Source organism: Nomascus leucogenys, chromosome 17 (assembly GCF_006542625.1).
Source record: "Nomascus leucogenys isolate Asia chromosome 17, Asia_NLE_v1, whole genome shotgun sequence".
Classification (NCBI taxonomy): domain Eukaryota; kingdom Metazoa; phylum Chordata; class Mammalia; order Primates; family Hylobatidae; genus Nomascus; species Nomascus leucogenys.
In genome coordinates, this window is record NC_044397.1 from 37,910,107 (window position 1) to 37,935,972 (window position 25,866).

The 25,866-nt window shown below is 49.1% G+C and overlaps 1 protein-coding gene across 5 annotated transcripts in view; it reads left to right on the forward strand.

Moving 5' to 3' along the window:
- The first annotated feature begins 2,749 nt into the window (after positions 1-2,749).
- Positions 2,750-25,866, forward strand: part of HIP1 (huntingtin interacting protein 1) — a 199,816-nt gene continuing 176,699 nt past the window's right edge. For all 5 annotated transcript variants that reach the window (XM_030797542.1, XM_030797544.1, XM_030797543.1 and 2 more), the window contains exon 1: positions 2,750-2,937. In XM_030797542.1, the coding sequence (XP_030653402.1) occupies positions 2,818-2,937 (120 nt within the window). In that variant the 5' untranslated portion in view covers positions 2,750-2,817. The remainder of the gene's footprint in view (positions 2,938-25,866) is intronic.

A 25,866-nucleotide genomic window follows, 5' to 3' on the forward strand; every position in this document is an offset into this window, starting at 1 on the left:
GAAGTCACTACACTCTATCTCTAAATAAATAAATTTTTTTTTAATTGAGATTTTTGTTTGTTTTTTGTTTTTTGGAGATGGACTCTTACTCTGTCGCCTAGGCTGGAGTTCAGTGGTGCAATCTCAGCTCACTGCAGCCTTCGCCTCCCAGGCTCAAGTGATTCTCCAGCCTCGGCCTCCCAGGTAGCTGGGATTACAGGCGTGTGCCACCACACCCGGCTACTTTTTTGTATTTTTAGTAGAGACAGAATTTCACCATGTTGGCCAGGCTGGTTTTGAACTCCTGGCCTCAAGTGATCTATCCGCCTCAACCTCCCAAAGTGCTGGGATTACAGGTGTGAGCCACCGTGCCCGGCCAAGGTAGTTTCCTCTTCCTCTGTCAGCACCCCTACCATGCTCCCACACTCAGTTAATTGTCATCTCCCTCTCCCTAGACATGAAAAATCAGGTGACATCTAATCTCTCCCAAAGGAACTCAAGGGAGGGGGCACTCCCAAAGCCTCCCACAGAAACACAATTTAAGTAAAGGTGAAACCAGTCTAGTCCTTCCTATGCAAATGTAGCCTGAATGGCACTGCCATTGCCCACTCCCCAATCCTTGTGTCCAAGCCTTATTTGCATAACCTCCCACAGGACAGAACTTCCTCCTCTTCCTTCTCTTCTAGGCCCTCATCATCTCTCACCTACGCTAGAGTCTCCCCATTGATTTCCTCCCTTTCATCAGGCCCCCATAATCCATCCCCACAATACAAGCTCCTCAGTGCACACATCTGAGCAAAAGCCTTCAGTGGCTCCCTAGTAACCGCAAATGCCCACCCCTCTTTCACTTCTCTATTGAATGTGTGAATTTTTACCAAACGCTCTTATTAAAAAAAAACAAAACAAAACAAAACAGGCCAGGCAGGGTGACTCACACCTGTAATCCCAGTGCTTTGGGAGGCTGAGGTGGTAGGATCATTTGAGCCCAAGCGATCATGACCAGCCTGGACAATCCAGCAACATACCCCTCGCTACAAATAAATCTGTATATATATATATATATAATATATATATATATATATATATTTGAGACAGGGTCTTGCTCGGTTTCCCAGGCTGGAGCACAGTGGTGCGATCTCTGCTCACTGCAACCTCTGCCTCCCTGGCTCAAGTAATCTTCCTGCCTTGTGAGTAGCTGGGACTACAGGCTTGCACCACCACGCCCAGATAATTTTAAAATTTTTTGTACAGATGGAGTCTTGCTATGTTGCCCTTGCCCAGGCTGGTTTCAAACTTTAGAGCTCAAACGATCCGCCTGCCTCAGCTTCCCAAAGCGCTGAGATTACAGGTGTGAGCCACCGTGCCTGGCCAAATTTAAAACACACACACACACACGCACACACACACACACACACTTGAATCACCAAATTGTTAGGCCTAAAGGTGCCATTCATTACTCTGAGTTTCAAACAACTTTTAAAAAATACATCTACGCCGGGTGCTATAGCTCATGTCTGTAATCACAGCACTTTGGGAGGCCAAGGTGGGAGGCTTGCTTGAGGCCAGGAGTTCGAGACCAGTCTGGGCAACATAGAAAGACTCCATCTCTGCGAAAAAAAAAAAAAAAATAGCCAGGTGTGGTGGCGTGCACCTGTAGTCCCAGCTACTAGAGAGGCCGTGGCAGGAAAATCGCTAGGACCCTGGGGCTCAAGGCCCCAGTGTGTTATGATCTGCACTCCAGCCTGGGCGACAGAGGGAGACTGACTCCAAATGAAACCAAAAAAACACCTAAATTGGAGTTTAACGGAAAACTTTTAACTTTCTCCAGCATTCCTGCTAAGCATCGCACTTCTCTCTGCTTGCTGGTACCCTGGCTGACGCCTGAGAAGGATGGGACGCGCGGCTCAGAGCCTAAGATAAACCGAAAGTGTCTACAGAGCTTTCTACCAACAAGTAAGTTCTGATGGGTTCCTTTGATGAGGTTTGGGAGGTAGGTCCCGGGAGGTGCCCGCGGACTCAGCCCCGAACTCCGGGACCTGGGCTCTGCGAGCCTTGCAGAGGGCATGGGCAGGGGCAGGATGGGGAAGTGCGGGACCGGGAAGCCTGGGAGCTGGGTGGGGGCGGCCACCCATTGAGACCGGATTCGGCCAGGCGCCCACGCTGCGCCCGCCCGCGGGGCTGCGCTTTCCCGGGCTGCGGCCGCGGAGCTGGTCAGTCCGGCGCTCCCCGGTCCCAGGCCCGGAAGGAGCTAACGGGCTATTCGCAGGCTGGCTGGGATTCCCCCGGGGGAGGCCCCACTGCCTGGCCAGCGTCATCCCCGCCCATCGCCCCGGGACCTCGCTGGGTAGCCCCCTGCAGGAGCGGGCAGGGTAGTGGGCGGCGCTTGGCGGAGGGCAGCGCGCTCGGGGCGCGCGGGGACTGCGGCCGAGGGGAGGAGAGGGCGGTGCGCGGGCGGGGGCGGGGCGAGCGAGGGCATAGCAGGGCAGCCCGCCCAGGCCACGCCCCATCCAGGCCTCGCCCCGTCCGCACCCCGCCCCGGCCCTGCCAGGAACGGCGGGACCACGTTGACTGACAGGACTCCAGACCAGTCACCGCGCGCCTCGAGGCTCTGAGGGGCTAGTCGGGGCCGAGCCAGCGGAGGGGCTCCTAAAGGGGCGGGGGCGGGCGGGGAAGCCTTTCGGCGAGGGGCGGGGTCTCGGGAAGACTGGCAGAACTCACAGCCAATGGCAGGCGGGAGCCGTGCCGTTAGCGCCGGATCCCCGCGGGTAGGGCGGGGCGGGCGGCGCCGTGGGGATCCCGGGGCAGCCGAGGGCCCCTGACTCGGCTCCTCGCGGCGACATGGATCGGATGGCCAGCTCCATGAAGCAGGTGCCGAACCCGCTGCCCAAGGTGTTGAGCCGGCGCGGGGTCGGCGCTGGGCTGGAGGCGGCGGAGCGCGAGAGCTTCGAGCGGACTCAGGTGAGGACGGGGGACCCCGGGGCATCCCTGGGGCACCCTGAGGGACGCGGTGTCCGGGAGGGGCTTTGAAGGGAGTAGGAGTCTTGCAGGTCCCAGTTGAGGACGGAGCGAGGGGGTCGTGAGCGGGGGCATTGGCGTGCAGATCTGGGCGATCCCAGGAAGGTCGGGGACCCCAGGGTACCCCAGCTGGCCTGGGGAGAAGGGCAGAGGCGGGCTCGGAGGAGACGGCAGGCTGCGTGCGGCCAAGAGGAGCCTGATCAGCTGGGGACCGGGCAGGAGTCCCAAGGTGAGGTGAGAGGGGAAGGAACTGAAAAGGGGCGGAATGGAAGGGGTGCCCCTAAACAAGGGAAGCGCACGGGAGCCACTTGGAGGCTCAAGTGTGGGGGCGGAGAGTGAGGGCGCCGGGCTGGGAATGTGAAGGGTGAGGGGACCTCTCTTCCCCTCCGATTACTTCTTGGTTGTATTGACATCCCTTCCCACCCCCCACCCCTTAGCATCCCCCTTTCTCGATGCCTCTTGCTTGGCTCTGGCCAGCCCCAGCTGTCAGCTCTGAGGCCGGGCCGAAGGGGTCGGAGCAGGGAAAAGGAATGTAGGAAATGCCAAGTGTGGCCACTTTGGGGGCTAAAGTGGAGACCATGGTGCCCCTGAGCCCTGACTTGGGGTCTTGGTTTTATCCCCCAAGATGTGCCTGACAGCTAATAGGCAGACTGCCCTATTTGTCCTGCCTGACCAGGGCTCGGGGCCAAAATTCCTCAGTGTCATCAACAGAAAGCCACAATCCATTTTTATCTCTGAGTTTTTAATGCCTGGTGTACTGATTGGATTGAATTAAGCTGACATGTTGATGGTGTTCATCAGTTCACTTGTATGTAAAATCCATTTCAAAGAGTACAACGCTTCTTTTAATCCCAGTGCCAATGCTGGAGGGGCAGATTTCTTCTACACTCTTGCGTTCAGAGTGGAACCTTTGAAGATCCATTTGGGTCCCCCTCGCCAGAGGCTGGTCTCCTGATGTGTTGTGCGAGGAATACTACCCCCAAACACAGTTGGAGGGAAAGGGCTTTGGGATTTTAGTTAGAAAAGACAGTGAGAACCTGACTGAAGGTTCTGTATATGGAATCTTTCAAAGAATAAAGCTTTTGGCCGGGCGCAGTACCTCACACCTGTAATCCCAGCACTTTGGGAGGCCAAGGTGGGTGGATCACCTGAGATCAGGAGTTTGAGACCAGCCTGGCCAACATCATGAAACCCTGTCTCTACTAAAAATACAAAAAATTAGCTGGGCGTGGTAGCAGACACTTGTAATCCCAGCTACTTGGGAGGCTGAGGCCAGCAGAATTGCTTGAATCTGGGAGGTGAAGGTTGCAGTGAGCCGAGATGGCGCCACTGCACTCCAGCCTGGGCAACAAGAGCGAAACTCCATCTCAAAATAATAATAATAATAATAATAATAATAATAATAATAATAATAAGCAATAAAGCTTTTCACCCGCAGAGTACTTCATCCCCTCTTCTTATTCTGAAAACCTTTGGCCCTTCACCTGGGCAACATAGTGAGACCGTGTCTCTACAAAAAATAAAAAAATTAGGCTGGGTGCATTAGCTCACACCTGTAATCCCCACACTTTGGGAGGCCAAGGTAGGAGGATCACTTGATCCTAGGAGTTCGAGACCTGCCTGGGAACACACTGAGATCCCGCCTGTATTTAAAAAAAAAAAAAATTTAAAAATTAGCCTCGTGTGGTGGCTTACACCTATAGTCCCAGCTGTTTGAGAGGCTGAGGCATGAGGGTCACTTGAGCCAGGAGGCTGAGGCTGCAGTGAGCTATGATCGTGCCACTACACTCTAGCCTGGGTGACAGAGTGAGACCCTATCTCTACAAAAAAGTGAAAAAAAAAAAAAGTGAAAAAAAGAAAGAAAACCGCGCGCAGGTGTGTCTGGATAGTGTGAAGCAGTGAGATCCTGTCTCTACAAAAAAAAAAAAAGAAAAAAGAAAAAAAAGAAAGTGCCTCCATGCAGGTGTGTCTGGATGGTGTGAAGCAGGGAGTCTTCTCTACCTGGTTATCTTACCCCAGGAGGGAAGTGGGAGATGGTCATTTCACTTCTGCCTCCCAGGATCCAGCTGGGTTTGAGGCTTGTTCTCTGGTTTCATGGACCCGACCCCTGAAAAGAAGGAAGTTTTCCATTGGTCTTGGATGTTAGTGCCTCTGCTAGCTGCCTAGTTATATGAGGCTTCTTGGTCCATGAAACAGTGTGTATATTCCTTTTATTTTTATATTTTCATAGAGATGGGGGTCTCACTGTGTTGCCTGGACTGGTCTCAAACTCCTACCCTCAAGTGATTCTCCTGCTTCTGCCTCCCGAAGTGCTGGGACTACAGGCGTGAGCCATGGCACCCAGCCCTATTTTTTTTTTTAACAAATGAAATAAGAAAATAAATAGATATTATTTTTTAACAACCCATTCCTTCTAGAGTCTCAAATAAGTAAAAACTAGAGCAATAGAGAAATATGCGTAAGACTTTGACCCATAATAGTGATAGAAATTAGGTTTGTGAAAGTTTCCACCCATGAGTGGTATGTTTCCCTGCTATCCAGGGACGGCCCAACAGGAGAGTCTAGGTCAGTGTTTTCTGGTGTTTTACATGCTGTGGGACATTTGTGATTGGCCAGATTTGACCTGGGTGGGGTGGGTGGGGATGAGGTAGAGTGGAGCAGAAAAAGAGAATTTTTCTGATGTTGAAACTCTTATTTTTAACTTTTTTTTTTTTGAGACCGAGGTCTCACTGTGTTTTCCCAGGCTGGTCTTGAACTAGCCTCAAGCGATCTTCCCACCTCAGCCTCCCAAAGTGCTGGGATTTCAGGCGTGAGCCACTGCACCCAGCCTCTGGTGTTGAAACTCTTTAGGGGTATAGGAGAGTAAAGAAAAAGAACCAGCCTGGACAAAATAGTAAGACCCCATCTCTACAAAAAATAAAATTAGCTGGATGTGGTGTTGCGTGCCTGTTGTCCCAGTAACTTTGGAGGTTGAGGTGGGAGGATTGCTTGAGCCCGGGAGGCTGAGGTTGCAGTGAGCAAAGATTGTGCCACTGCATTCCAGCCTGGGCAACAGAGCAAGATCCCATCTCAAAAAAAACAAAAAGAAAAAAGAAAAAGAAAAGAAAAGAGAACAGCCCTAAACCCAACGTTAGTCAATCTGCAAAAAAATTATTTTGTTTAATGACTACCTATCAAATGTATTATGAGGTTGCAGAGCTTGGTAAGCAAAGGGAAAAAAGGGGAAAATATGTATTATGAGATATAAAAATGAATTATAAAAAATTTAATGAGTTAGGAGACCATGAGAATCAGCCAAGGTATAATAATAACTAATTAATTATTGTGTTTGGCACTATTCTAAGGACGTCATTGTATTACCTTTTTAAATCTTGACAAGAACGGATGAGGTGGGTATCAGCCACATTTTACTCTCAGGACGATTGAGGCACAGAGAGGTTAAGTAACTCACCAGAAGTCACACAGCTGGAAGCGGTCTCAACCTTTACCCACTGCCTCAGGCAGCCTCTGAGTACTGAGCAGATGCTGGCATTGGAGTTAGAAGGCATTTGAGGCTTACAGCTGGGCGTGTATATGGGCCATGTGGTCTCAAGGAAGTTGTCTAACCTTTCTAAGCCTCAGTTTCCTTATTGTCAAATAAACATAATACTTACCTTGCTGATTTATGGTGGGGATTCAATTAAGCCCAATATGCCTGAAGGCATTTTGTAAACTGTGGAGCACTAGTTCAGTGATTATTGTTATAATCTGACTGGGGAGACGAACCCAAGACAGCAGAAGTGTGAGTAATCAAGCAGGCTGTGATTAATTCTTCCTTAGAGGGATAGATGTGGTACTAGGTAATAGGATAATTACCAAAAGCACATGGATAAAGCACAGGCTTTGGGGTTGGGAGCCCTCCCCGAGGACTGAAGCACATCTTTTAGCATGAGTTAGTGCTTGCTGGGTGGAGGAGGGGATGGGGCATTCCAGTTACGGAGCAACATAAATAAAGAAACATCTAGACTAGGCAGATAAACTTCCCAGTGGGTGCAGCAGAGACTCATTGGCTGGGGTAGACAGAGGGGCAAAATTGGCCACTCCCTCCTCTGAACTATAGCAGGGCTGGTGACCTCTCCTAGTTCCTGTGACCTTGTGCTGGCATCATTTCTCTCTGTGGCCCCCATTGAACGCTGAGCTTATTGAGGGCAGGTCCGTGTCTTGCTCTTGCCTGCATCCTGAAGCTCATGGTTAGTGGTGAATGGGGTCAGCAAGGGAACCCTGGGCCTAGGTGGGTAGTTCAGCCCTGGGCCACAGGATATATTAATAATTACTTTATTTATTTTTATTTAAGAGATCGTCTTGCTCTGTTGTCCAGTCTGGAGTGCAGTGGCACAATCATAGCTCAGTTTTGCCTCGGACTCCGGGCTCAAGTGATCCTCTGAGTAGCTGGGACTACAGAAGCATGCCACCATGCTTAGCTGATCTTTAAAATTTATTTATTTATTTATTTATTTATTTATTTGAGACAGAGTCTCACTCTGTTGCCTAGGCTGGAGTGCAGTGGCGCCATCTCGGTTCACTACAACCTTCGCCTCCTGGGTTCAAGTGATTCTCCTGCCTCAGCCTCTCGAGTAGCTGGGATTACAGGCGAGTGCCACCACGCCTGGCTAATTTTTTGTATTTTTAGTAGAGACGGGGTCTCATGTGTTGACCAGGCTGGCCTCGAACTCCTGACCTCAGGTGAGCCGCCTGCCTCAGCCTCCCAAAGTGCTGGGATTACAGTCGTAAGCCACCGCTCCTGGCCTAAAATTTTTTTTTGTAGAGATGGGGTCTCGCTGTGTTGCCCAGGCTGGTCTTGAACTCCTGGGCTGAAGCAGTCCTCCCGCCTTGGCTTCCCAAAGTGTTGGGATTACAGGTGTGAGCTGCCGCGCCCGGCCTATAATTACTTGTTTTCTCATAATGCTCCAGGGTCGCTCTTGGTCTAGCCTTGCCTCCCACATAGAGGCAAGACCCTGGCCGCATGCCCATCAAAAGACTCTCACTGCTCTGCCTGCCTTCTTCTGTCCTGGCATCTATACCCTCAGACCAGCCTTGCATCCCTACTCCTGCCAGCCTCCTCCAGGAAGCCTTGCCTCCTCAACTCTCCTGCACCATCCTCACATTTCACCTGGCCACTGTCACTGCCTGAGTAGGCACCACTGACCTGCCTGATGGCCCAGCCACTGCGCCCATCTCCAACCAGACCCTTGGTGTGTTCCCCACCCAATCCATCAAAAGCCACCTTCAAGCTTTAGGGAAGTGAAAAGTACTTCCTGCCCTCAAACAAAACAAAACAAAACAAAACAAAAAACCCATCCGTAATAAGGAGACCTTATCAGGAGTACTTTACAGTTTATAAAGCACGTTTCTAGCCATCATTGGGACCACACGATGGTTAGTCATTATCATTTTCATTTTATGGATGAGGACATCGTGGCTCAAAGAGCTTGGTAACTTGCCCAGGGTCATCCCACGGGTGAGTGGAAGGGCCAGGATTCAAAACCAGGACTCCAGGTTCCAAGTGTCAGGCCCGTTTGACCACACTGTCCTCCCACCAGCCAAGAGGGCAATTCTGGAATCAGCCAGGAGGACTGTCAATCACAGGACAAATAAAATACCCTGTCTGTTTTTACTTAGCTGGAAAATGGTTTTCTCCATGGTTTGTTTATTTCTTCAACATCCGTTTAGTGAGTACATACTGTGGAGGAGACACCGAGATGAGTAAGATAAAGAGACCAGCTCTGGGGGGCTCGTGAGTCAGCAGGGAGGCAGACTGGCCACTGCGCGGCTCCTGGACAAGCCTTGGTGCTCTGATGTGGTCAGGCCCCGAAACACCAGCATCACCAGGGCCATTAGGATATCGAGCACCACCCAGAACTACTGAATCAGAGCCTGTCATGTTCACCACAGCCCTGGGTACTCTGTGCACCCTGATGTTTGAGCAACAGTGCTCTGTAGTAGGTGAGTTCTGGGATTAGAGGAAAAGACACAGAGTGGGGAACAAACTTTAGAGAGTCAAAATCTCTTTGGGTGGGCTGGGCGCAGTGGCTCATGTTTATCATCCCAGCACTTTGGGAGGCTGAAGCAGGAGGATGGCTTGAGCCCAGGAGTTCGAGACCAGCCTGGGCAACACAGCGAGACCCTGTCTCTACAAAAAAATCAAATCAAATCAAATAATTAGCTGGGCATGATGGTGCTGCCTGTAGTCCCAGCTACTTGGCAGGCAGAGGCAGGACGATTGTTTAAGCCCAAGAAGTTGAGGCTGCAGTGAGCCATGATCACACCACTGCACTCCAGACTGGGTGACAGAGCCAGACCCTGTAAAAGGAAAAACAACAACAAAAAAAGCCAGAAACAAACAAACAAAAATCTGTGGATGGCGCATACGTCAGAGCAAAGGATCTTAATGCATCCTGCATTGAGAAGAGCCTTAGATCCTAGAGAGAAAGAGATAGAAACAAATATTTATTGAGGGCCTGCTGGGTACCAGGAACATGCTGGGTGATTTATATCTATGATTTCATTTTAATAGCTCAGGCTCAGAGAAGCTAAGTGACTTGTCCAAGGTCACACAGTGAGTGAACCGAGAAGCCAGGACTTCACAACCAAATGGCAAAGTCCTTTTTTTCATGTTTACGTTGGGGGTACTTCTGCCCTCTTGCTCATGAGCTTAAGCAGATGCTCAGCCTTAGTTCAGCAGCTAAAAAAGTTTAGGGTTGGGCTAGAAGGATCTGCAGTTCTCAACCCTGGCTGGAGAGCTCTTTAAAAAATAAAATACTGTTTCTCCGGGCCTCCTGCATAAGGACTCTGTCTCATTGGTATGGGGTGATCATTGACACTTTGTAAAGTCCCAGGTGGTTCTCATGTGCAATCAACATGGTAACCGTGGGTCCTGATGGGTTCCCACACCCCTGGCACCCCACGGACTTTGGGTGGCTCAGTTGGTTCTGGTTATACTCAGAAAATCAAGATGGCCCTAAGCCAGCTTCCTGCAGGTAAGAAGCATCTGTGTCAGGTTTGTTATTTGGGAACGCAAATGCTCAGAGCCAGGCTGTGTAGCACCCTGAGCCTTGAACCTGGCACCCCTCCCCCTTCTGCTTGTGGAGCAGGTGCACAAAGAAGTCACACCTTGCCTGAAGTCTGAGCAGGTGCCTTCTTGCAAGGAGAGCTGCACATGAACACCATTTTTCCATTTACTTGACAATCAGAGCTGGCTTCTTTTTTTTTTTAAGATGGAGTCTCACTCTGTCACCCAGGCTGGAGTGCAGTGGCGCCATCTCAGCTCACTACACCACGTGACTCCTGGGTTCAAGTGATTCTCTCACCTCAGCCTCAGGAGTAGCTGGGATTATAGTCGTGTGCCACCAGGCCCGGCTAATTTTTGTATTTTTAGTAGAAACGGGGTTTCATCATGTTGGCCAGGCTGGTCTCGAACTCCTGACCTCAAGTGATCCGCCCGCCTTGGCCTCCCAAAGTGCTGGGATTACAGGCAGGAGTGACTGCGCCCAGCCCAGAGCTGGCTTCTTAAACTTCTGTGCCTTTCTGTCTCCCCAACCTTGCTCCTTTAGTGGGTATTGAAAACGTAGGAAGGAAGCTAAGAGCTTTCTTTTGGTCCCTGGTTTTGTACTGTCCTGAGTTTCTTCCCAGTGATAGTAATGGTAATAGTCAACATTTACTGACTAGGCATGGTGGCTCATGCCTGTAATCCCAGCACTGTGGGAGGCCGAGGTGGGAGGATCACTTGAGGCCAGGAGTTCGAGACCATCCTGGCTAACATGGTGAAACCCGTTCTCTACTAAAAATACAAAAATTAGCTGGGTGGGCCGGGCGCGGTGGCTCACGCTTGTAATCCCAGCACTTTGGGAGGCCGAGGCGGGCGAATCACGAGGTCAGGAGATCGAGACCACGGTGAAACCCCGTCTCTACTAAAAATATAAAAAATTAGCTGGGCGTGGTGGCGGGCGCCTGTAGTCCCAGCTACTCGGAGAGGCTGAGGCAGGAGAATGGCGTGAACCCGGGAGGCGGAGCTTGCAGTGAGCCGAGATTGCGCCACTGAACTCCAGCCTGGGGGACAGAGCGAGACTCTGTCTCAAAAAAAAAAAAAAAAAAAATTACCTGGGTGTAGTGGTTCGTGGCTGTAATCCCAGCTACTCCGGAGGCTGAAGCAGGAGGATCGCTTGAACCCGGGAAGTGGGGAGGTTGCATTGAGCCAAGATCACGCCACTGCACTCCAGCCTGGGCAACAGAGCAAGACTTTGTCTCAAAAAAAAAAAAAAAAATTACTGCCCACATACTGTGTGCAAGTGGTAAAGGCCTTACACGAGCCACCCTTTTCAATCCTTGCAACACATGTATGAATTATAATTCCTATTTTAGGCCGGACACGATGGCTCACAGCTGTAATCCCAGCACTTTAGGAGGCCAAGGCGGGCGGATCACCTGAGGTCAGGTGTTCGAGACCAGCCTGACCAACATGGAGAAACCCTGTCTCTGGTAAAAATACAAAATTAGCCGGGCATGGTGGCATGCGCCTGTAATCCCAGCTACTCGGGAGGCTGAGGCATGAGAATCACTTGAACTCAGGAGGCAGAGGTTGCAGTGAGCCGAGATCGTGCCATTGCACTCCAGCCTGGGCAACAAGAGTGAAATTCCGTCTCAAAAAAAAAAAAAAAATCCTATTTTCCAGAGGAGGAAATTGAGGCTTTCAGGGGTTGATAGCTATATTTGTCCCTCTGTCACTGCTTGGCACTCTCTGCTCTCTTCCTCCTTACGCTTGGGGTCCCCAAGGCGCTGTCCTCACCCCACTTCTCTTTTACCTCCTGTCCACTTCCTTTGCCCTCACCTCTGTCTGATGGTTTCTGTTCTCACTTCTGTGGCACTGACTCCCCACATCTCCCTCCTGACTTCCCAGCGTGAGTGACCACTTCCCACTGGACAACTGTACTCCCTCAGGTGTCCCTATGGCAGGACAATGGTCCCCACCTTCTCTCTGCTGTCAGTTCTGAGCCCTCTGTCCCTCCTGCCCTCACAGCTGCATTCTTTTGAGTGCCTCTATGAGACTTGTCTCTCCCATTCATCCTGTGTTTCTTGCATTTCCTGCCCTTATTACATCTTGCCTGGCTTTTTGTCATCTCATCCTGCCTGCCCTCTAAATCACCTGTTCTGGACAGTGTCCCTCAAATCCAACATTGCGATTTTTTGTTTGTTTTGTTTTGAGACAGAGTATCGCTCTTGTCACCCAGGCTGGAGTGCAGTAGCACGATCTTGGCTCACTGCAGCCTCTGCCTCCTGGGTTCAAGCTATTCTCCTGCCTCAGCCTCCTGAGTAGCTGGGATTACAGGCGCCCGCCACGATGCCCAGCTCATTTTTGTACTTTTAGAAGAGACTAGGCTTTGCCATGTTAGCCAGGCTGGTCTTGAACTCCTGACCTCAGGTGATCCGCCCACCTCGGCCTCCCAAAGTACTGGGATTACAGGCGTGAGCCACTGCACCCTGCCGCTTTTTTGTTTTTTAAGAGATAGAGTCTTGCTGTGTTGCCCAGGCTGGAATGCAGTGATGCCATCATAGCTCACTGCAGCCTCGAATTCCTGGGCTCAAATAATTCTCCCACCTCAGCCTCCTGAGCAGCTGGGGCTACAGGTATGTGCTGCCACACCCAGCTAATTAATTGTTTTTTTTTTTTTTTTTTTTGGAGAGACAAGATATCACTGTGTTGCCCAGGTTTGTCTCAAACTCCTGGCTTGAAGCGATGCTCCCGCCTCCGCCTCCCAAATTGTTGGGATTATCGAGTCACTGCACCTGACCCAACAATGCTTTTTTTTTTTTTTTCTGTTCTAGTTTCTTATTTTTATTCACTTGTTAGAATTTTGGGGTTTTTTTTTTCTTCTGTTTCCTCTGCATTTTTTTTCTCAACTTTTAAGTTCAGATGGTACATGCGCGGGCTTGTTACATGGGTAAACTGCATGTGACTGAGTTTTGGGGTATGAATGATCCTGTCACCTAGGTAGTGAGCATAGTACCCCATAGGTAGTTTTTCACCCCACTTCCCCCCACCATTCTCCCCCTTCGCCGACAACTACTTTTATAACTGCCCTTTTTCAAAAACTTTTGCTGCCTCCTCCGAGACCCTGCCTGATATGGCACCATCAGGGTCCCTGGTCCCTGTCCTTTTTTTTTTTTGAGACAGAGTCTCACTGTGTCTCCCAGGCTGGAGGGCAGAGACCCCATCTCTGAAAAAGAAAATTAAAAAAATAAAAATAAAGAGTTGGTGCTGCACGTTAAGAAGGATGGGGCATGTCCCTATGGCCCAGGAGATCAGATTCCCTGCCCCATTTGGGCACTGAAAGGGTTCCCCTTCTGGCACTTCTGCAAGGCACTGATGAAGACCGTTTTCTGCTCCCCATTCATTGGCTCACTTATTCCACTACCTCAAGGCGAGGTATGGCGGAGACCTGGGTGTGGCAGCGGGCACAGCCTTGTGCAGTGGGCTGGCGGCCAGCTCTCCTCCTGCATCAAGGAGGGTTGATGACCTGGAGAGATGCCCACCTGGGAAAAAGAACTTGTCAGCCCCACCTCCCGGCAGGGTGGTGGCTGTTTCCTGTTTTCCTGCCCGGGCAGCCAGGGAGGAGCTCTGTTCCCAGTGTGTGGGCAGGACTTGTGAGGGGAGAGGGACCGTGATTTAAGGTGTCTGCTGGCTCAGAGGAAGAGAGAATGGCATCTTTTCTTGGATCAGAAAGGTTGCTGCTGCTGCCTGTGCTAATACTGCTACAAGACAGCTCAGGAAGCCAGTGTGGCCTATGGCTTGTGTTTAACAACAACTAACACTATAGTGTAAAGGCATGTTGACACATTACTCCTTTGAAGCCACAGAGCAAGCATGCAGTAGATGGTTGTGGTCAGTTTTCAAATACAGACACTGAGGCTCAGAGAGATTAAAAGACGTGTTTGAGAGCACTCAGGAAGTGGCAGAACTGAGGTTTGAACCTGGCTTGTCTGGCCCCAAATTTTATACTTGCTTTCTGTATCTCCCTTTAAAGCGGAAGCCGGGTCAGTGGCTTAGAAATGTGTGACTTAGAAAAGGTACAGACATTTATTTTGCTAAGTTTTGTTTTTTTTTTTTTTTTTGAGATGGAGTCTCGCTTTGTCACCTAGACTGGAATCCAGTGGTGTAATCTCAGCTCACTGCAACCTCCCACTCCTGGATTCAAGCAATTCTCCTGTTTCAGCTTCCCGAGTAGCTGGGACTACAGGCACATGCCACCATACCCGGATAATTTTTCTATTTTTAGTAGAGACTGGGTTTCACCATGTTGCCCAGGCTGGTCTCGAACTCCTCACCTCAGGTGATCCACCCGCCTGGGCTTCCCAAAGTGCTGGTATTATAGGCGTGAGCCACCGCGCCAAGCCTTATTTTGCTAAGTCTTTTCCAGTTGACTTATTTGGACACTGAAAATTCCTCCCAGAAGAAAATATTTGCAACACACATAATTATCAAAGGGCCTACATCCAGAATATGTAAAAAATTTAAGAGAAACAAACAAAAAACTTAAAAAAAAAAAAAAAGAAAGAAAGAAAAGGCCAAGCACTGTGGCCCATGCCTATAATCCTAGCACTTTGGGAGGCTGAGGTGGGCGGATCTCTTGAGCCCAGAAGTTCGAGACCAGCCTGGGCAACATGGTAAAAACCCGCCTGTACAAAAAATACAGAAACTTAGGTGTGCATCTATAGTCCCAGCTACTCGGCCTAGGAGACTGATGCGGGGGACCTGGGGAGGTCAAGGCTGCAGTGAGCCATGATCACACCACTACACTCCAGCCTGGGTGACAGAGTGAGACCCATGTCTCAAAAACAAACAAAAAGACAAACTTAATTAAAAAAAAATAAGCAGGAGATACTTAATGAAAGGGGATAAACAAATGGCCAATAAACTTATGAAATGGTGTGCAGCTTCATTAGCAATCAGGAAAATGCAAATTAACATTTAATGAGGTACTGGCCGAGCACGGTGGCTCACACCTGTAATCCCAGCACTTTGGGAGGCTGAGGTGGGCAGATGACCTGAAGTCAGGAGTTCAAGACCAGCCTGGCCAAGATGGTGAAACCCCATCTCTACTAAAAATATGAAAATTAGGCAGGCGTGGTGGGGCGTGCCTGTAATCCCAGCTATTTGGGAGGAGGAGGTTGCACGATCAAGATCGTGCCACTGCACTCCAGCCTGGTGGACAGAGCCAGACTCTGTCTACCAAAAAAAAAAAAAAAGAAAAACATTTAATGAGATATCTCTACATGCCCATCAGGATGGCTGAAATTAAAAATATTAAAAAAAGAAAACTTGACAGTGCCAAGTATTGGCAAGGATGTGGGGTGATAAAAATGCCCGGCCGGGCGTGGTGGCTCATGCCTGTAATCCCAGCACTTTGGGAGGCCAAGGTGAGCGGATCGCAAGGTCAAGAGTTCGAGATCAGCCTGGCTAACAAGGTGAAACCTTGTCTCTATTAAGAATACAAAAAATTAGCCAGGTGTGGTGGCATGCGCCTGTAGTCCCAGCTACTTGGGAATCTGAGGCAGGAGAATTGCTTGAACCCGGGAGGCAGAGGTTACAGTGAGCCAAGACCGAACCATTGTAATCCAATCTGGGAGACAGAGTGAGACTCCGTCTCAAAAAAAAAAAAAAAAAAAAAAAATGCCCAGGCACTGCAGGTGGGACTGTAAACTGGAGCAACCACATTGGATAATGTCTAGTGTTATGCTAAAATTAAAGACAGGCATCCTCAGTAATTTAGCCATACCACTGCTAGTTATATACCCAACAGAAATGCATAACACAGCTGGGTGCGGTGGGTCACGCCTGCAATCCTAGCACTTTGTGATACCAAGGCAGGTGGATCATTTGAGGTCAGGAGTTCCAGACCAGCCTGGTCAACATGGTAAAACCCTGTCTCAGCTAAAAATACAAACAAACAAACAAACAAAAACTGGGCATGGTGGTGCATGCTTGTAATCCCTGCTACTAGGGAGGCTGAGGCAGGAGAATTGCTTGAATCCGGGAGATGGAGATGCAGGGAGCCAAGATTGCGCCACTGCACTCCAGCCTGGGCAACAGAGTGAGACTCAGTCTCAAAAAAAAAAAAAAAAAAAAAATGCATAGCACATGCACCCACAGACATTTAGAAGAATATTCATAATCATATAATCATATTTTATAATAGTCCCAACCTGGAAACACACCAAAAGCCCATAAACAGTAGATGGATGTATACATAATATAGTCTTTCATCAGAATACTATACACCCATGAAAATAAACTTTAGATACATTCAACAACACGGATGAATGCTGCAAAGAGAATGTTGAGTGAAGAAAAAGGCAGACACAAAAGGACATTTTCTGTGTACTTCAATTTGCTTGCTTAGGTAGTAAAACTGTAAAGAAAAAAGGAAGTGATTCTCATAAAAGACCAGTAAAAGTTATCTTTGGGTGCAGGGGAGGTTGGTGATTGGGACGGTGGGGAAAGGGAGTTTCTGAGGCCCTGCTAGCGTTCTGCTAGCCTCGGTAATGGTTTTTGATAATTCATTAAGCAATACAGTTTTGTGCAGTTTTCTTTATATTTCAAAATACAAACTTAAAAGAAAAAAACAAAAAACTCCCAGCTGGGTGTGGTGCCGCATGCCTGTAATCACAGCACTTTGGGTGGCTGAGGTGAGAGGATCACTTGAGGCCAGGAGTTTGAGACCAGCATGGGCAACATAGTGAAACCCTGTCTCTACAAAAAAAATTTTTTAATTAGCCAGGTGTGGTGGTGCATGCCTGTATTCCCAGCTACTGGGAAGGCTGAGGTGGGAGGATCGCCTTGAGCCCAGAGTTGGTGGCTGCAGTGAGCTATGATGGCACCACTGTACTCCAGCCTGAGTGACAGAGTGAGACTCTGTCCCTAAAAACAACCAACACAACAGAACTCCCCCCACAGAGTCAGAGTAGGAGACAGTGTCTAAGAACCTGCCCCTTACCCTGTTGATGCATCCTTTGAGGTCTCTCTCTAATTCTGCCTCATCTCAAAAGCACTCCTGATGCTGCCCTAGAACTGGGGAGTGTTTGATTTATGAACCACGCATCTGCAAGCAGCATCTTCCTAGAGCTGCTGTAACTAACTTGCAGCCAGGAAATTGAGCCCTGTTGTTAGCCACACGCAGAGTGTTGCTATTCCACATGCCCAAGTTGTGGCTTCCATTCATTCGTGTCTTGTGTCTAACTTCCTTACTGGCACACAGGCCCTAAATTTCTCATTCAACCTTTAGTGTATTGCCCCAGCATCTAGCAGAGGGCTTTATCCCAGCTAAGGCTGAGGATGTCTGTTAAATAGAAAATAAATTAGTGGCGATGGCTAGGCATGGTGGCTCACGCCTGTAATCCCAGCACTTTGGGCAGTTTTTTAGGCCGGGTGTAGTGGCTCACATCTGTAATCCCAGCGCTTTGGTAGGGCAAGGCGGGCAGATCACCTGAGGTCAGAAGTTGGAGACCAGCCTGGCCAACATGGCGAAACTGTCTCTACTAAAAATACAAAAATTAGCCAGGCATGGTGCCAGGTACCTGTAATTGCAGCTACTCAGAAGGCTGAGGCAGGATAATCGCTTGAACCCGGGAGGCAGAGGTTGCAGTGAGCTGAGATGGTGCCACTGCACTCCAGCCTGGCGATGGAGTGAGACTCGGCCTCAAAAAATAAAAATAGGCTGGGCGCGGTGGCTCACGCCTGTAATCCCAACACTTTGGGAGGCCAAGGCGGATCACACCTGAGGGTCAGGGAGCTCGAGGACCAGCCTGGGCCCAACCATGGTGAAAACCCCCATCCTCTACTACTAAAAATACGAAAATTAGCTGGGTGTGGTGGCTCACAACTGTAATCCCAACTACTCAGGAAGCTGAGGTGAGAGAATTGCTTGAGTCCCAGGGGAGGAGGTTGCAGTGAGCTGAGATTGCCACTGTACTCCAGCATGGGTGACAGAGCGAGACTCTGTCTCTCTCTCTCTCTATATATATATATAAATGATAATAATAATAAAAAAATTAGCCGGGCGCACTGACACACACCTGTAGTCCCCGCTACTTGGGACGCTGAGGTGGGAGGATTGCAGAAGGACCTTCAGAGCAGGAGGCCTTCTACATGGCAGAAGGGACTTTGCAAATGTAATTAAGGATCTTAAAGCAGGGAGAGTCTTGGATGATCCAGGTGGGCCCAGTCTAATCACATAGATCCTTAAAAGCAGAGCAACTTCACTAGCTACAAGCACAAGGGAGATTCCCAGCATGAGAAGGGTTTCATGCACAGCTGCTGACTCTGAGATGTGGGAGGACCAGAGGGAGGCCTCTAGGAGCTAAGGGTGGCACCTGGCTGAGAGCCAGCAAGGAGACGGGGACCTCGGGCCTGGCACTGCAAGATCTCGGATTCCACCAACAACCTGAATGAACTTGGAAGCAGATTTTCCCAGGCCCTCCAGGACAGAAGACAGGGCTGCTGATGCGTCGATTTTAGCCCAGGGAGACCTGTTGCATTCTCACCTACAGAACTGTGAGATAATAAATGGCTGGGTTTGTTTTGTTTTGGTTTGGTTTTTGAGATGGAGTCTTGCTCTGTCGCCCAGGTTGGAGTGCAACGGCGCAATCTCGGCTCACTGCAATCTCTGCCTCCTGGGTTCAAGGGATTCTCCTGCCTCAGCCTCCCGAGTAGCTGGGATTACAGGGACGCACCACCACGCCCAGCTAATTTTTTGTATCTTTAGTAGAGATGGGGTTTCACCATGTTGGCCAGGCTGATCTCAAACTCCAAACCTCATGATCTGCCCGCCTTGGCCTCCCAATAAATGGCTGTTGTTTTAAGCTGCTGAGCCTGCGGTAATTTGTTACAACAGTGATAGGAAACGAATACAGGATAACAGGTAACTCCTGCTTCAGGGCAGGAGGCCTGATGGTTCCCATGTCTCGCTGCACAGACAGGCCACCCTTTCAGACTTACAGGAATACTTGTCGTTTCATTGGTGCTTGTCGTGGCTGCGGATCAAACACTGGATTTCCACCCCTGGCACTCACGCACAGAAGTCTTATCCTGAAAAAACAATTCAGCAGCCTGTTCAAAACATTTTTTTTCCTGCTGAGCCATGGAGTTCTTTGGTGCAATTCCAAGTTTGGGGATCACAGATATAATTTACTTAACCTTAAAAAAAATTGTTTTTGATCAAGTGCTATGCTGTCTATTAGAAAAAGGAAAGTGGGAAATCCCAATGCAGCTGTAGGGTCATGATGGCATCTCTGCTGGAAGGAGAGCTTACACTGGGAAACGGAGCGGGGAGTAAATAGGTGCTTCCCCCAGGGTAGGCCTGCCGCATCTGGATACTTACTCAGGCTCATGGTGGTGGTCTGGAATGTCCCAGCCTTCTGGGTTTGGCTGCAGAGGAGCCAGGAGCTCCCAGAGCACTGGATTAGGAATCGGGAAGTCTTGCTTCTCCAAGCTGTGGCTCTCTCTGATCTGCCTGGTCCCTGCCCACTATAACTATAGGTCTTCAGTCTGGGTCTGTAATGAGGGGTGTTGGATGAGATTGTCCCAGAGGCTTAGAGACTTGGTGATTCTGTGAAAGTGCAGTTATTACTATTTTTAATTTTTATTTTTTTAGAGACAGGGTCTCACTCTGTTGCCCAGGCTGGAGTGCAGTGGTGTAATCACAGTTCACTGCAGCCTCAAACTCCTGGGCTCCAGCAATCCTCCCACCTCAGCCTCACAAGTAGCTGGGACTACACGTGCACACAACCATGCCTGGCTAATTTTGAACATTTTCCTTAGAGACGGGGGAGGTCTCACTATGTTGACCAGGCTGGTCTCAAACTCCTGGCCTCAAGTGATCCTCCTGCCTCCGCCTCCCAAAGTGTTGGGATTACAGGCGTGAGCCACCACACCCAAGGTGCAGTTATTGAAGCAGCAGCCTGTCAGTTCCACTGTCAGTTACACTACTGAGGTAGCCGCCCTGTCGGAGCCCACTGCCTTTTGACAGCTGGCCCTTGTTAGGCTAGCTTTGCTGTCCTGATTCTTAGCTTTGTACATGGGATCCTGTTTGCCTCTTCCCTCTCTATGAGACCCTCTCTCCTGGTTAACAGTGGCTGCACATAGCTTCTGTGGGTAACTTCTGCGTTGATCGTTGGGGCCTTTACCCCCCCCAGAAGAACTGGTTTCCCAAAGTTATTCACCCAGATAACTTACCCAGTGAGGAAGACTTCTTGCAATTGGTTACTTCTGCCCACTTACCATCTTCTGCCCTCTGCTTAGGGCTCCCAGGTACAGTTGCACAGGCTGAGCATTGCACAACTTTGGGAGTGTCTTTGGATCCTGGCCTTTCCAGTAGGCCTAGCTTGTAGCATATAACAAAAATAATTCTCCAGAAAAACCTTTTTTTTTTTGTTTTCGAGACAAGGTCTTGCTGTGTCACCCAGGCTGGAGTGCAGTGGTGTGAACATAGCTCACTGCAGCCTTGAACTTCTAGGCTCAAGCCATCCTCTTAGAGCCTCCTGAGTAGCTGGGACTACAGATGTGTGCCACTATGCCCAGCTAATTTTTTTTTAGATAGAGTCCTGCTCTGTTGCTCAGGCTGGAGTACAGTGGTGCAATCTCGGCTCACTGCAACCTGCACCTCCCAGGTTCAAGCAATTCTCCTGCCTCAGCCTCCTGAGGAACTGGGATTACAGGCACTCACCATCATGCCTGGCTATTTTTTGTATTTTCAGTAGAGATGAGTTTTCACCATTTTGGGCAGGCTGGTCTCGAACTCCTGACCTCAAGTGATCTGCCTGCTTTGGCCTCCCAAAGTGCTGGGATTACAGGTGTAAGCCACCATGCATGGCCATGACCAGCTAATTTTTTGATTTTTTTGTAGAGATGAGGTTTTTTTTATTTTGCTGTTTTTTTTTTTTTTTTTTTTTTGAGATGGAGTTTCACTCTTGTTGCCCAGGCTGGAGTGCAATGGCACGATCTTAGCTCACCGCAACCTCCGCCTCCCAGATTCAAGCGATTCTCCTGCCTCAGCCTCCCTAGTAGCTGGGATTACAGGCATGTGCCACCACACCCGGCTAATTTTGTATTTTTAGTAGAGACTGGGTTTCTCCATGTTGATGAGGCTGGTCTCAAATTCCCAACCTCAGGTGATCCCCCCGCCTCGACGTCCCAAAGCGCTGGGATTATAGGTGTGAGCCACCGCGCCCGGCCAAGATGAGGTCTTGCTATGTTGCCCAGGCCAGGAGAAAAACCTTTTGACACTAAATCAGAGGCCACATGGAGTGTCTGAATATCATGCCATTGCAGTAAACCTGTGGCCCAAACGACTAAACCTGTTTGACATAGAGAAAGTTAGACCTGGCAGGGACCTGAGAGATTCTTTAATAAGTGATTGCAGGCTGGCAGCCACAGATATGTTTCTTTAACTTCTTTTAGAAGTGGGGGTCAGCCTTTAGAGCCAGAGTAGGCTCAGAGAGATTCCCTTTAACTTTTAAGAAGAAACTTGAGGCTGGGCGTGGTAACTCACGCCTGTAATCCCAGCACTTTGGGAGGCCAAGGCGGGCAGATCACTTGAGGTCAGGAGTTTGAGACCAGCCTCACCAACATGGTGAAACCCCATCTCTACTCAAAATACAAAAATTAGCCAGGCATGATGGCAGGCACCTGTAGTCCCAGCTACTTGGGAGGCTGAGGCACGAGAATCGCTTGAACCCAGGAGGCGGAGGTTGCAGTGAGCCAAGATCACACCACTGCACTCCAGCCTGGGTGACAGAGCAAGACTGTTTCAAAAAAAACCAGCCAAACAAACAAACAAAAACAAAACAAAACAAAAAACCTTGAAACCCATAGCCAGTGCATAAACACATTGGTTTGCCAGAGGCCCCACCACTCTCTATCATCTCTATCGTCTTCCACCAGCTTCATGCATTGAGCCTTATTTTCCCAGTTCCTGGAGTTGTCTAATGTGTGGTCTCTGATTTAATCCAGTTTCCTAGAGGAAGCTGAGGATTAGAAAAGGAAAAATAACTCCCCTAGGGTCCATGCCACAAGTAATAGCCCAAATCTGAGGGAGACTCAGCCTTGTGTCTGGGTCTAGGTTGTGTCTAAAGATTGGAGAGGTTCTGAGCCTGGACTTTGGAACCAGACAGTCTACCTGCTATGGGTATCAGGCAGACTATTTTACAGAGAGGACGGCAGACATGGGTCAATCTGAATCCATTCGGTAGAGATCCATTAAAAGAGCGCGGAGGGCCAGGCGTGGTGGCTCATGCTTTAATCCCAGCACTTTGGGAGGCCGAGGCAGGTGGATCACTTGAGCCCAGGAGTTCAACACCAGCTTGGACAATATAGGGTCATGGAAAGGATTAAACGATAGAAAGCATGAAAAGTGCCCAACATTGTGCCTGACATGTATGTGAGCATTGAGAAATACCAGGTCCTGTTAGTCTTCTTTTTTTGTTGTTGTTTTTTTTGTTTTTTGAGACGGAGTCTCGCTCTGTCGCCCAGTCTGGAGTACAGTGGCACAATCTCGGCTCACTGCAAACTCCACCTTCCAGGTTCCTGCCATTCTCCTGCCTCAGCCTCCAGAGTAGCTGGGACTACAGGCGCCCGCCACCATGCCCGGCTAATTTTTTGTATTTTTAGTAGAGACGGGGTTTCACTGTGTTAGCCAGGATGGTTTCGATCTCCTGACCTCATGATCCACCTGCCTCGGCCTCCCAAAGTGCTGGGATTACAGGCATGAGCCACTGCGCCCGGCCTAGTCTTCTCTTACTAGTACTTAGTAGCATCTAAGTTTCTTTGTCTTTAATTTTTATTAATTTATTAAATAGAGACAGGATCTCTCTATGTTGCCCAGGCTGGCCTTGAACTCTGGGCTCAAGTGATCCTCCCACCTCGACCTCCCAAAGTGCTGGGATTCCAGGTGTGAGCCACTGCGTGAGGCCAACATCTAAGTGTTGGGGACTAGGGTACTCTTTGGCACAGAGCAGGTGCACAGATGTTGGATAAGTAGATTAATGCATCCTTGTCTCTGGGTTTATCTGCTCCCTGGTTAGGCCTGAGTTGAGGGATATCTGGGCGAGGATATACGGTGGGAACTCCCTGAGTTTGCAGCTGTGTAGTTTCGGAGAGTGGCGAGCAGAACCACAAAAAGAATTACTGGGAAATGTCAGGAGGTGTTTACCTGGACTGTGACCCGCCTTTGTTCAGGGCCTTGGGAGAACTGCGTGCTTGGAGCAATCTGTGTATTTCTGGTTCTGTGACCTCAAGAAAGACATTATGGCACAAAGCCAGCTCAGAAGTGACAACTAAAATGATGAGGGATGCAGAGAGAACTATCCAATCTGGAAAGGCAAAGGCTGGAGAGCAAGGGTAGAGATAGGCCAGGAAGAACGTTGGCTCCAAGTCAGAAGACTGGGGTTTGTGTCTGCCTGTTATCAGTTGTTGATCTTGATTTGTTTGTTTTGCGTTTTATTTTCATTGAAGGTATACATGTACAGAGTTACCAGAACCGAATAGTTGTACAGGCTTGTTACCAAAAAACAGCATTTTCTCAGCCTTTTTCTCCTTCTCCAACCATTTCTTGATTCCCAGAAACAACCAGGTAATCAGCTAATCTTCTGTTTTTTTTTTCTTTTTAGAGACAGAGTCTTCCTCTGTTGCCCAGGCTGGAGTGCAGTAGTATGATCATACTTTACTGTAACCTCTAACTCTTGGGCTCAAGCAACCCTCCCACCTCAGCCTCCCACATAGCTGGGACTACAGGTGTGTGCACCACCATGCTAAGCGAATTTATTTTTATTTATTTATTTTTAATTTTATTTTTTTACCATAAGGCTTCCTCACAAAACTAATCTAATTTTTAAATAATTTTTTTTAGAAATGGGGTCTCGCTATGTTGTCCAGTCTGATCTTGAACTGCTGGCCTCAAGCAGTCCTCCTACATCGGCCTCCCAATGTGCTGGGATTACAGGTGTGAGCCATCATGACTGGCCCCAGCTAATTCTTTTTTTTTTTTTTTTCTTTTTTGAGACAGAGTTTCTCTCTGTCACCCAGGCTGGAATGCAGTGGCGCGATCTCAGCTCACTGCAACCTCCACCTCTGGGTTTAAGCAATTCTCATGCCTCAGCCTCCTGAGTAGCTGGGACTACAGATGCCTGCCACCATGCCTGGCTAATTTTTGTATTTTTAGTAGAGATGGGATTTCACCATGTTGGCAAGGCTGGTCTCAAACTCCTGACCTCAAGTGATCTGCCCACCTCGGCCTCCCAAAGTGTTGGGAGGACAGGTGTGAGCCACTGCGCCCAGTCTTTTTTTTTCTTTTTTTTTGTATTTTTAGTAGAGACAGGGTTTCACCATGTTGGCCAGGCTGGTCTTGAACTCTGGACCTCGGGTGATCTGCCTGCCTTGGCCTTCTAGAGTGCTGAGATTATGGGTGTAAGCCACCACACCCGGCCCCAGCTAATTCTTTTAACTGCTATAGTTTGTAGCCATTGTTATGAACCTGCCATTATGGAAGATAAAGATCCAACATTCATTTACTCAAATATCCCCTCACTTCCCATGACAAATATTTTCCCCTGTCCCCACAGAGTTTTAACTCTGTGTTCACTGTTGACTTTATCATGACTTTCTAAGTGCTATAGGGGCAGCTGAGTTCCTTGTGTACTTGGAATCCTTTTCCTTTCCTGCACACATTTTGGTTATTCCTGGAGTAACTGTCTTTGTTTGGTTGGGTTTTTGTTTATTTATCACCAATGATCCATAATTCTCCCATCAGTCTGTAATTGCCACTTAATACCATAGGTATTCCATCAATATCAATTTCATCATGCCTGGGTCAAGTAAGACTACACATGGGCAGGGGCTTTGTAAGAAGTCAGGAATTGGCCAGGCATGGTGACTCATGCCTGTAATTCCAGCACTTTGGGAGGCCGGGGCGAGAGGATTGCTTGAGCCCAGGAGTTTGAGACCAGCCTGGGCAATATAGTGAGACCCCATCTCTACAGAACAAAATTTAAAAATTAGCTGGGTGTGGTGGCATGCGCCTGTAGCCCCAGCTACTTGGGAGGTTGAGGTGGGAGGGTCACTTGAGCCTGAGAGATTCGAGGCTCCAGTAAGCTATGATCACACCACTGCACTCCAGACTGGATGACAGAGTGAGATCCTTTTCCAAACAAAAAAAGCTGGGCATGGTGGCTTATGCCTGTAATCCCAAAACTTTGGGAGGCTGAGACAGGCAGATCACAAGGTCAGGAGATCGAGACCATCCTGGCTAACACGGTGAAACCCTGTCTCTACTAAAAATACAAAAAATTAGCTGGGCATGTTGGTGGGTGCCTATAGTCCCAGCTACTCGGGAGGCTGAGGCAGGAGAATGGTGTGAACCCGGAAGGCGGAGCTTGCAGTGAGCCGAGATTGTGCCACTGCACTCCAGCCTGGGTGACAGAGCGAGACTCCATCTCAAAAAAAAAAAAAAAAAAAAAGTCCAGGCACGGTGGCTCATGCCTGTAATCCTAGCACTTTGGGAGGCTGAGGCGGCAGATTGTCTGAGCTCAGGAGTTCAAGACCAGCCTGGGCAACTTGGTGAAACCCTATCTCTACTAAAGTACAAAAAATTAGCTGGGCATGGTGGTGTGCTAATCCCAGCTACTTGGGAGGCTGAGGTGGTACAATTGCTTGAATCCAGGAGGTGGAGATTGCAGTGAGCCGAGACTATACTACTGCACTCCAGCCTGGGTGACAGAGCAAGACTCTGTCTCCAAAATAAAAAAAATAAAAAAAAAAAAAAGAGAGAGAAGTCAGGAATCGTGAACATG